General features: G+C 40.1%; 1 protein-coding gene across 1 annotated transcript; it reads right to left on the bottom strand.

Annotated features, from left to right (window-relative positions):
- Positions 1 to 6,025: 6,025 nt before the first annotated feature.
- On the bottom strand, positions 6,026 to 8,517 carry LOC147620615 (U-box domain-containing protein 26-like). The gene is made up of 3 exons (XM_086824859.1): positions 7,400 to 8,517; positions 7,191 to 7,312; positions 6,026 to 7,069 (listed from the first exon to the last, which is right to left on the bottom strand). The coding sequence occupies exons 1-3, from the start codon at positions 7,989 to 7,991 to the stop codon at positions 6,377 to 6,379; spliced, it is 1,407 nt and encodes a 468-aa protein (XP_086680985.1). The 5' UTR covers positions 7,992 to 8,517; the 3' UTR covers positions 6,026 to 6,376.
- Between the last annotated feature and the right edge of the window lie 4,390 nt (positions 8,518 to 12,907).

Here is a 12,907-nt window from a genome sequence, read left to right as displayed (position 1 = left end):
TTTGAAGACCCAATTACTAAATTATGAATTTTTCAGATTGAATATCAATTTGTATGAATTATATCACACAATTACAACCTTTTTGATTCTTGAAAAATTTTTGATATATTTGGCTTCTCGGTTGATCCTTATTAACCAAAAAGCTTTGATATCAATTGTGAGATCCCTGTTCCCACCGAGCAACCATTTCGAGGTACTAGCAGCGGAAGTAGCACTTCTCGCGCGGGACAGGATCCCACATTCGGGGGCCTCGCCCACGGATATCCGGACAAGAGACTAATCCGTCGGTTTGTCCAAAACTGAAACCGAAAAAACTTCCTTTACCCGGAAAGCACGGGCGATTCCACCAGGATAACTCTTTACTCTAACGTAGTCAAGATCATTACTGATCAAACTGATCTAACTGCATCTTTAACGGTACTTGGTCAAATCAAGGAAGAAATTTGCACTTGGATCATTGGGATCAACGCTTTTTTCCCCATCAAGAGGCACAGCCGTTGATTCCTATCCATAGAACAATTTTTATCTGGGATTTACTTCATCTATCGTAATAATAGAAATTAAATCTCGATTTACGGATCCATCAGTCCAGCCTAACCCCATCCGATCCCATGGGTTAGCCAACCGCCCAACCACTGTAGTGATGGGATCCAATTTGGAATTTGGTTAGGTTTGTCCCGGGTACCAAGGAAAAGAGTTCCAAGGCCCCCTAGCCGGAAGTTCATGCAAACATAAAACTAGCCACACCACTTACACACCCAATATGAAATTGCCTTTTTCTTAGCATCAGCTAACTTTAAAACAATCCTTTAATGAAACCATAGTACCACTGATCACAATCTTCCAATTTATCCGGTTGATTCATAATTTCCCATCATTCCTTCATCAGAGTATCTATGGCATCATTGGCAACTAGAACGCTCACCACCTGTCCACATAGGGGCCTTTTCAATAGTTCCTAGCCCATAATACTCGGCAATATAATCACTTATAAAAATCAAGATGGACTCTCGTTGAAGATCAGCAAGATCAACCAACAGATCCATATAAAGAGCCATGGACTCATCCATTGAAGACCAGCAAGATCAATCAACCAGATCCATGCCCGGTTTCACAAAACAACTCTTACTCCTTGTTCCAATATCTTCCTCGACGCACGCGTGGGTATCCTAGGCGACCCAGAGCCCGAGCACCGTATGGTCAGCACCCTCTAGGATCCTTCGCAGGTGACCTAGCGCTTCACTCATAGGCCGCTTCCTTGGTCCCTCATCCACCGTACCGGAAGCTCACCATTTAAATCGAACCGAGGCTGGTCAAGACCTCGGTCGACCTTGCTACGCGAGACGTCCTCCATTGACTCTCCGTCAGCAGTTGTAACTTTAACAGTTAGGTCTTCATGACCTTAATCCATAAGACGGTCAAAATGCTTCCCCAGCATTCTTGACATAAAACAGTCATTTACAAACAGTCACAAAATACAGTTTCTAAATCGAACTCTCGTCTTTCCACATTATCCCTCCTTAGTCCACATTACTTATTCCACATTCCATTCAATGTGTACTCATTCTCATCCATTTCCTCATATCGACGACGCATTATTTCACATACACATTCACATTCACATCCATACATCCACATTTACATGCATACATCCATTTTCACATCCTCATTTATACATCCACATCCCATATCCACATTCATACATACACATCCATATCCACATCCAACATCCACATCCACATTCACATTCACATCCACATTCACATCCTCATTTATACATCCACATCCACATCCACATTCACATCCATACATCCACATCTACATGCATACCTCCATTTTCACATCCTCATTTATACATCCACATCCCTTATCTACATTCATACATAGACATCCATATCCACATCCATACATCCACATTCATATTCACATCCATATATCCACATCTACATGCATACATCCATTATCATGTCCTCATTCATACATCCACATCCACATACATACATACATCCACATCCACATTCTCATTCACATCTATACATCCACATCTACATCCACATACATACATACATCCACATCCACATTCCCATTCACATCTATACATCCACATTCATATACATCCACATCCACATTCCCATTCACATCTATACATCCACATCTACATCCACATACATACATACATCCGCATCCACATTCCCATTCACATCTATACATCCACATCTACATCCACATTCACATCTATGCATATACATCTTCATGCATACATCCACATTCATACATCCATTTTCACATTCATACATCCATACTCCCATCTCCACATCCACACATCCACATACATACATCCATTTCCACATTCCCATTCTTGTAACCCCATATGCCTTCACATCTAATCTTTTACATCACATCCATTCTCGCCCTATTACAACCCACATACATCTTATCCTATCACATACACTTCTTACCTCATCCCATACACATCTTAATTCATCTTATCACCTCTTATACACCTTTTATCACATCCTATCACATCTCATATCTATTTATAGAATACAAGAGAATTCTTATATTTGATATAAGATTTCTTTACACATTTACTTATGCATAAATTCCATTTAAGGAGATTAATACTTCCGAAGAAAAATCAATCTTTTATGCATCTTCCTATGCATAAATTCATTTTAAATGAAAATGACACTTTTGAATTAAAATTCAATCTTTTATGCATCTTCCTATGCATAAATTCAATTTAGATGAGAATGACACTTTTGAATTAAAAATCATTTTTTTAATGCATCTTCTTATGCATAAAGTCAATTTGGTAGGAATTGCACTTTTAGAATAAAAGAATTTCTCTTATGCATCTAAGTTATGCATAAAATCCATTTATGATGAAAATCACACTTTTAGTATAAAAAGAATATCTTTTATGCATACCTCCATGCATGAAATCCAATTATGATAAAAGTAACACTTTTGATATAAAAAATTTTCCTTTATGCATACTTCTATGCATGAAAATTAAAAATGATAAAAGTAACACTTTTAATATAAAAAATTTATCTTTTATGCATACTTATATGCATGAAAATCAATTATGCATAATATAAAAATCAATTTCTCTATGATTACAATGAATATCTTTCAATTAATCTAGGATGATAATTCCTAGAATATGGTAGGAAGTCCTCTTTTTATGCTTTGAATGAAATTATTTTATGCGTAATTTTTATAAAAATTTTGCCATAGCTCCGCTGCTATGACTGATAAATCTCAATTTTTCTAAGGGATAAAGCTTATCATTAAGGAAATAATTAGAATGGTATCTAATTGGATCATCAATCCATAATGGATTGAATCATCAATATGCATAAACTAAAAGCATAGAAAAAAAACCATTAATTTGACCTCAAGCATAGCTTAATCTTGGATTAAGAAAAAGCTTTATGAAAAGTTTCATTTGGATTGAGAATGGGTCATGAGTATGACCATTTCTTGAGTGAGAGAGAGAAATTACATAAAAACCATTAGAATTTAGACATAAATGAAAATTAAATTCAATAGCATTTATTAAATTATGTAACTCTTCACTACTATTCACCAATTAACTTCAATATCATTTAAAAAAACCATACCAATTAAGCTTCTCAAGCTTGAGTGGGGTTGAGAAGAGAGAAACATTGAGAAATTATAAAAAAAATCAATATTCACTAATTACCTTACAAATTGCTTGATTCTTTGTTCACGGTAGAGGCCCCCAACCAATCCAATTGGTTAAGTATGTTGATGGAGCCACTAATGGGGATTGAAGAAAGAGGGAAGCTCCAAAAACTAGTGAATTATTAAATGAATTCACAGTTCTTGGCTTAGGTGGAGTAGAGTAACGATGCATAAACACTATATATTTTTCAACAAGGGGGAGGCTTCTATTTATAGGAAAAATTGAGCTCCTAACCAAACAAACTGATTCTAGAATTTTCTAAATCAGTTTGGTCAATATTTGACCATTTTTAGGTCAGTTAAGCTAACTTTTTGAAACTAGACTTGAATGAGGAGAGAGGAGAGATGAAATATCTCAATTTTTATGAGTTTAAAACTCATTCAAGCATGTGAAATATGCACCTCCTTTAAAGAATTCCCCTTCCTTACATATGTGTCATAATGGAATCATTTTAATATTGCTCATAGTTTTTTTTTACTAATAAACCTTGTACATTTTCAACTCTTCATCTTATGTGAAATATGCACCTCCTTTAAAGAATTCCCCTTCCTTACATATGTGTCATAATGGAATCATTTTAATATTGCTCATAGTTTTTTACTAATAAACCTTGTACATTTTCAACTCTTCATCTTATGTGAAATATGCAGCTCCTTTAAAGAATTCCCCTTCCTTACATATGTGTCATAATGAAATCATTTTAATATTGCTCATAGTTTTTTACTAATAAACCTTGTACATTTTCAACTCTTCATCTTATGTGAAATATGCACCTCCTTTAAAGAATTCCCCTTCCTTACATATGTGTCATAATGGAATCATTTTAATATTGCTCATAGTTTTTTACTAATAAACCTTGTACATTTTCAACTCTTCACCTTATGTGAGCATTTACTCATTTTTGGGTATCTTCTTTTTACAAATTGGATTTATCTCCTCCCTACACATGGATTGATGCTATTGGCCCCCATAGGAACCTTAATTGGACCATAGTCTAAAGATTTCTGAAAATCTAAACCCTTAGACTAAGGTTCTTTATACCTATTTCCAATTAATTCCAATTGCACATTGAAAAATTCTTTTTGAATTTCTGTTTTAGGGAAACTCATCAGAATTATAAGAGATATTTTCCTATCCAAAAATATTCAAAATCTGAATATTCTCTCTCTAGAATAATTTTTCTCTCTCTAGGCTAAAATAGTTAGCAACAAGGTCTTTATATTTCTAAAGAGGGTTGATTACAGGGGAAGATACTAGACATCAAAAAGGGGTTGGGGGAGGAATCTTACATTACCACTGCACAAGGGGAGATTTGAAGCCATCACCGAGGAACTCTCAAACTCTTTCCTTACCACTGCACTAACGTGCGATTGTTGGCAAAGCTCAATAAAACATTTAAGGTGGTTCTTGACTCTTCTCAATGCTTCCTTAGCATGTTCTAGGTTGACATCATCTTTAACATGCTTAGGAAGCATTGAGAAGAGTCAAGAACCACCTCAAATGTTTTATTTCCCCAGTTTATTTTCGTGGACGAAAACTCTTTAGAAGGGGGGGCATGCATGAGTCTCCCGTAGTGGCGGGGCGGATAGGTAGGGGGGAGGAGAGCGATGTGGAACATAGGAGGCAACGCGCATACAAGCTGCACAAGAGGACGAAAGGGGGGGTGGGGGCAACAAGCTTGCGCAAAGGGGGAGCTCCAACTCTTGTAACTTGTGGTCATTCCTGCTCAAGAGGTGCCTTCTTTTGGGGGGGGGGGGGTGGGGGGTGGGGGGCTTGGCTAAAATTTTGAAAGTACGCTACTCACACACTAGATGCCATCGCTTGCACAAGGGGAGATTTGAAGCCATCACTCAAACTCCTTCCTTATCACTGCACTAACACGCGATTGGATAAGGGGAGATTTGAAGTCATCACGGAGGGACTTTCAAACTCCTTCCGTACCACTGCACAAGGGGAGATTTGAAGCCATCACCGAGGGACTCTCAAACTCTTTCCTTACCACTACACTAACGTGCGATTGTTGGCAAAGCTCAATAAAACATTTGAGGTGGTTCTTGACTCTGCACAATGCTTCCTTAGCATGTTCTAGGTTGACATGCTAAGGAATGCTAAGGAAGCATTGAGAAGAGTCAAGAGCCACCTCAAATGTTTAACATGCTAAGGAAGCATTGAGAAGAGTGAAGAACCACCTCAAATGTTTTATTGAGCATTGCAAATGCCGCAAAAATAGATGGATCAAGGGATTTAATCCATTAGTGGTGTGTTTAGATCTTCCTAGCATTTGGACAAGTGGAAAGATGACACGCTTGGTATAGAACAAGCTTTCAAAATTATGCTTTCAACGTCCCTCCCTTGTTCGAAGTGGGCATATTGTTGGGATAGAACAAGCTTATCTTCTAAGGACTAACACTCCGGGTACAAAAGGTGATGTCACTACATTAACTGGCTAAGTGAAAAACTCATGTTTTCCACGGCAAACATAACAATGGCGTTGGCCTTTTAATGCAGCTAATTTCTTTTCTTCCATTTGAGGCTTTGGTAACAAGAACGTCATTTTCCATCTTCTGAGCCACCCTAAAAACCGTGAAAAAGTACCAAAACGTTTTTACCAACGTGGAATCTTTTTTTAACAGACAGCAGTAATATTTTACACGTGGAAGATCAAAATGGCGCCACGTCGGAGCGGCCGTACTCGGCTACGGAGGCGGCATTGAGGCAGGCAGAGCTGCGGAGGAGCTTGAGGAGCTTCATGGCCTTGGCCTTGGCGCGCTCGCTGCAGTCGCTCTGCATTAGCAGCAGCAGCTCCTTGATCACACCCACCTGCACTGCGCACCGTTGCACATTCTGCGAACAGCTGCATATGGCCAGCAGGCTGCTCGCTGCCGCCTCCGTGGCGCGCTCCGACACCTTCAACATAGTCTTCAACATCGCCGCCACCGCCGCCGCCCCCTGCCTTGCCACGTCAGCGCAGCCCCGCTCCGTCGTGCACAGCAGCTCCAGCGTGGCCACTGCCTTTTCGGTGGCGCCGCCGCCCTTTGGTGCCACGTCCGCCTCTGTGAGAAGCAGCATCTCCACCAACGCGGGCGCGGCGCCGGCCTCTACGGCCCTCTCCTTGCCTTGTGTCCGCAAGCACAGGGAGTAGAGCGCGCGCACCCCGGCCCTGGCGCACGATTCCCTGCTGTCGCGTACCAGCCCCACCAGCCCCTCTACGACGCTGTCCGACGTGGCCAGCGCCACCCTCAGTTCCGGCCGTTGCTTCGAATCGCTTAGCGTTTCCACGAGCAGCGCTGCATTGGCGCGCGCTTCGGGGCATCCCCACTGCAAAACGTCGGCAATGAACGCCAGCTTGTCCGGCTGCATGTACAGACAGACCACTCTCTTAGCAGGCTAGCTCCACATGGTAGCACAGTAAAGTCTGAACAAGAAAATCTTCCAGATCTAGGGTAGGCTCAGGAGTCAGGACTCAGGAGCTTACTCTTGTCATCAATAGCTTGTCGTTATCGCTCAAGGGTAGCATCACCAGAACACCGAGCGCCTCTTCACAGCCTTCGCCAACCACCACTTTGCATTCATTCCCATCTCCAATGCTCTCATCCTCTGCATCATCACAACAAACAAAGTGTCAATTCCGATCATTAAGCCTACCTGAATCACTTATCAAGCTCAACATCACCGAACACTTACCAGCCGCTTCTCCTCCTGAAGATTGAGGCTCTGCGCCGTCTTGGCGGCAATCTTTGCCGCACGCCGCCCGCCTCCCGTCAAGGAGGGTGGCCCCCTTCACCTCTAAGCCTCCAAAGAAGGCAGTCATCAAGATGGGCACGGCTCCCGCGTCCACCATGAGAGCTTTATTGTTGTCGCTGTCTTTGATGAGGTTCTTGAGGGCACGAATTGCGAAGACGCGGGCGGGCTCGGTGTCGGATCCGGTGGAGGAAGCTTCGGCGAGGAGGGATCTGAGGCGGTGGGGGTCGGCGGGCTGCTTGGGCGTGGGGATTCTCTGCACGCCTCTGGATCGGTTGGCGACGCACCACTCTTGGATGAGGCGGCGCAGCGTGTGGTTGGGGATGAGGGTGAAGTCCTCGAGTTTCTGCATACTAACTGGGCAAGTGGTGTTGCCGCTGGCCACCCATTTCTCAATGCTACTGCGGTCGTAGGTCTGGCCGGTGCTCAGAATGACAGGGTCCTGCATGAGCTCGAGAGAGATGGGGCACCTGAAGTAGAGTGGGATCTGCACATTGGTCTCCAAGGAGCCCAAAGGCCGCACACGAACGGGCATCTCCACAGGACAAGGGGAAGCAAAACTAGGAGATGAAGAGTATTGGGACTAGAAATGCATCAGAAAAAAGCATGGGAAACGCAGAGAGATAGAGCTAAGGATCAAAGAAATGAGGTGTTGGAAGGTGGTGGTAGGGGGGAAGGTAGGCAACTGCTGAGAGGGATGGATGGGAACGCCATTGACCAGGAGGCTAGCTGATTGACAAAGCGCCATGAGGACGCGAGAGTGACCTGCTTTTTCTGCATTCCTTTCCTGTCATGTGATGGAAATGCTGCTGAGGTTGGATCCACGGGACTGTGGGGATTAAAGCAAGCGCCAATAGGCGGCAGTGATATAGCAGACTGGGTGTGGAAGAAGAGGTAGAAATAGAGAGAGGAGATTGGCTCGATGGCTCAAACAAGGAGGCGGCACTGTTGATGAGAAGAGACTCACCACTTCCTGCCTGGGCAAGCAGATGATGATGACGACGACGAGAACGACGGAGAGATGGAAGCTGGGCTTGAAGGAGAAAGCTCAACATCGTTTTGAACCTTCCACCAGTTTGTTCAATAAGGTTCCCCCCCCCCCCCCCCCCCCCCCCCCCCCCCCCCCCCCCCCCCCCCCCAAAAAACAAAAAAATAAAATAAAATAATGAAAATACCAAAGTGCCTTGATTGAAACGGGAAGCCTCCAACACACCACAAAACAAAGACGGTCAAAAGTCCTCGGTAGCTGGTCAAAAATACACCCTCCATGTGCATCTGTGGGCCTATCTTCCCATCACTCCTTTCCTTCCCCTTTATTCTCACATGTCTACTACACTTGCATCATTTATAATTACCTAACTCATGTGGGGAGCAAACCCCACTATGTGTGGCCCAAGCGAGTCATGAGTGGAGTGAGTTCTTTCTTTCTTTCTTTGATACAGGTCCCAAGCCTCCCAAAGGATTCTAGAACTACACACTAGCACTACCTTCTCAAGGAAAATAGTACATGCGAAGGTGATGGTTCACCCTGTTGGATCTCAAAATTCTACATATTCTAATGAATTGGGTAGATAAGGATAATAACCCTATCCCCGCTCCCTAAGCATGTCTCATACTTTTAGCATATGGATAACTAAATAACTTCACAACTCGCATAAACGTGGAAAGGAGCAAGCACTGAAATAGACCAACAAAATAAGGTGACGATAGGTTTCTTTGAGTGTTCAAGAAAAAGGGGTGCATCTACCCGAAATTTAGAACTTGCATGTTCATTTCACATTGCAGAGGAAACTAGCTAAAAGAAATACACCCAATTTTTTTTAAATGTATATATGTAGTCTTGAATTTCTTGGCCACATAAAAAGACAAAGGGAATCCTTAGAAATAGTTTCTCGAACATTGATGTTTACAAAGTCCTACAACGAGAGATCATTGCTATAGTTTTCTTTTGGATGAGCAATCTTGTAGATCTTTAATGCACCCATCCTAGAACTATGTGCAAGCCTATGAGCAACATACATTATAGATATCAAAATAAAAGTAGTATTAGTCATGAGAAGGCAAGCTGGCATGACCTTATTTGGAGTAAGAGCATGCATGTCATCCAAATTAAATATCACAATAAATGTGTATTAATGAAAAGCATGGGAAAGAGAGTATCAATTATAACCTATATAGGGTAATGTGAATGAATAGTGTGAAATTACATGAGTTTAATCAATTTCCTTTCTTGAAGGCTAGCCTCTTAAGTGGTGACAAAGTCATTTCACAACACTAGAAGGCTAGCCTCTTAAGTGATACCCACATATCATCTAAATTAAGAGACTCATGAGTGGAGTTAGAGCCTTTTTCTTTCTTTCTTTCTTTGATATAGGTCGCAAGCCTCCTAAAGGAAGAAATACACACTAGCACTACATTCTCAAGGAAAATAATACATGCAAAGATGATGGTTCATTGTTTTAGATCTAAAAATTCTACATATTCTAATGAATTGGGTAGATAAGCATAATAACCCCACCCACACTCCCTAAGCATGTCTCATAGTTTTAGCATATGGATACATTTTACCATTAACTTCACAACTTGCGTAAATGTGGAAAGGATAGAGCATTGAAATAGACCAACAAAAGAAGGGGACAATATATGTAGTCTTGAATTTTTTGGCCACATAAAAAGACAAAGGGAATCCTTAGATATAGTTTCTCGAACATTGATTTTACAAAGTGCTATAGCGAGAGATCATACTATAGTTTTTTGGATGAGTAAATTTATATAGTGAGAGATCATAGCTATAGTTTTCTTTTGAATGAGCAATCCTGTAGATCTATAATGCACCCATCCTAGAACTATGTGCAAGCCTATGAGCAACATATTCAATAGATATCAAAATAAAAGTAGTATTAGTCATGAGAAGGCAAGTTCGCATGACCTTCTTCGGAGTAAGAGCATGTCATCCAAATTGAATATCACAATTAATGTGTATTACTGAAAAGCATGGGAAAGAGAGTATCAATTATAAACTATTTAAGGTAATGTGAATAGAATAGTGTGAAATTACACGAGTTTAATCAATTTTCTTTCTTGGAGGCTAGCCTCTTAAGTGGTGGCAAAGTCATTTCACAACATTAGATGGCTAGCCTCTTAAGTGATGGTTGTATGATGCCATCCAATTTGAATATTATAATTAATGTGTATTAATGAAAAGCATAGGAAAGAGAGTATCGATTATAAACTATATAGGTTAATGTGGTAGTATAGTGTGAAATTACACAAGTTTAATTGATTTCCTTTCTTAAGGTCTAGCCTCTTCAATGGTGGCAAAGTCATTTCACAACACTAGAAGGCTAGCCTCTTAAGTGGCAGCTACATGTCGCCCAAATTAAATATCACAATTAATGAGTATTAATGAAAAGCATGGGAAAGAGAGTATCAATTAAACTATATAGGTTAATGTGATAGAATAGTGTGAAATTACACGAGTTTAATCAATTTAATTTCTTGAATTCTAGCCTCTTAAGTGGTGGAAAAGTCATTTCATAACACTAGAAGGCTAGCCTCTTAAGTAGTAGCCAATAGTGTGAAATTACATGAGCTCAATCAATTTCCTTTCTTGAAGGCTAGCGTCTTAAGTGGTAGCCAACACTAGAAGGCTAGCCTCTTAAGTGGCAAAGTCATTTCACAGCACAAGAATGCTAGCCTCTTAAGTGGTAAAGTCATTTCACAACACAAGAAGGCTAGCCTCTTAAGTGGTAGCCAATATTGTGAAATTACACAAGCTCAATCAATTTCCTTTCTTGAAGGCTAGCCTCTTAAGTGGTGGCAAAGTCATTTCACACCACTAGATTGTGTAAAAGAGCACCCTGAGAGTCTTTACAAGTCAAAATTGCTCTTGTTGATAATGTTGAAAGAAGGTGGCTTATTCCCTGAACCATCAAATGATCCTAAAATGGTGGTCATAAGAGATTTAATAACATGAAAAAAGTCCTTCCCCATTAGAGTATTGAAGGTTCTTATTTTAACATCAAGCATGTGTGTGTGTGTGTGTGTGCGCGTGCGTGTGTGTGTGTGCGTGTGTGCATGTGTGTGTGCGTGTGTATGCAAAGGACCAAGATATTCCATGTTTTTCTTTTGAATCATGCATAATTATGTGTGGTACTAAAGTTGATTTTTGGGAATGTCAAACTAATGTTATGAATTTTAAAAGAACTTAAGCTTATCCAACAAGCAAAAAAAAAAAATTTGTTGTACAAAAGCTATCATCAATATGATCTTTTGTATCCTATAGATTCATTTGTTAAATGATTATGTTATGTAGGTAATTGTAGGACACATGAATTGTGAATAAAAATGGGTATCTAAATTATGTAAATAAGAGGAATAGTGCCCAAAAACCCCAGTTTATAGTGTATTTTTCTTGATTAAAATTGGGCATTTGATTATAAAAAAATCATACATTTCAATTATAAAATCTTGTTATTTTTCTCGTTTTTTACTATTAATAAGTAGTAGTCGAAGCATTGCCTTTAATTTTGATTGGTTGAGAATTGTATCTTTTCAAGCACTAAAGGGGACCCTTCAAAGTCAAAATTAACTACGTGCACATGGTCAAATCTTACCCTTTATTCATAATAGTCAAACAAAAATTGATCTTTTTTGTAATCAAGGATATTTGGTTGTACACTTCATGTTGTGCTCATGGGCTACACACTTCCCACTCTATAATAATGTTAGTCTGATCAAACCTTACCACATAAAATTCCGTGTCCCCATCAATGTGTCATGGGTACACCATCCATAAGTAAAACTTTAATCACATGTGATCACATCTTTTCATAATATTCAATGTGAAAAGACTTCTTATTACTCAAGATAAATGTAGAGTCTAGACCTCATTGTCAAAACCCTTCTTAAAACTTTAAATATATATATATTAACTATTGTCATATCTTAATCACACAAGACTATACTATCTTCTCAATTGTCCATACCTTAATACAGAAGATATATTATTTTAATAATTAAGTGATTCTTGATGGGCTTGTTTTCTTAACATAAGTTTTTCACCTTAGTATGAAGATACACACTTAATTAACCTAAGGTTTTGTGATACCCCCACATCCCCCTTTTGCAACCCAGCACAAGAAATCACTTACAAAGTATGCCAATCCACACCCCCCCTCTCTCACTAGTCTGAACTATCTCCTTCCCTCCTCATTCATGTAGAACCTCCCCTTAAGGTTTGCATATTTGTACGTAAGACACCCTTGTGGTAGATATCTTACATAGAAATAGAGATTCAAGATGCAAGAGTGTAGCTACTTAATAGACCCACTTTTACCTTTCAAATGAGAGAGAGAGGGGGGGGGGGGGGGACTTTACATGTTGCTTTCTTTTAAAATCCCCCCTAAAGTATCAAATCTTTCATGTAGTAGACAATACATGTACCATCAT

Source organism: Cibotium barometz, chromosome 31 (genome assembly GCF_041138505.1).
Source record: "Cibotium barometz isolate CiBa-2024 chromosome 31, ASM4113850v1, whole genome shotgun sequence".
Lineage (NCBI taxonomy): Eukaryota > Viridiplantae > Streptophyta > Polypodiopsida > Cyatheales > Cibotiaceae > Cibotium > Cibotium barometz.
The sequence above is the reverse complement of the archived record's forward strand: the minus strand, read 5'-3'. Positions and strand labels throughout refer to the sequence as shown.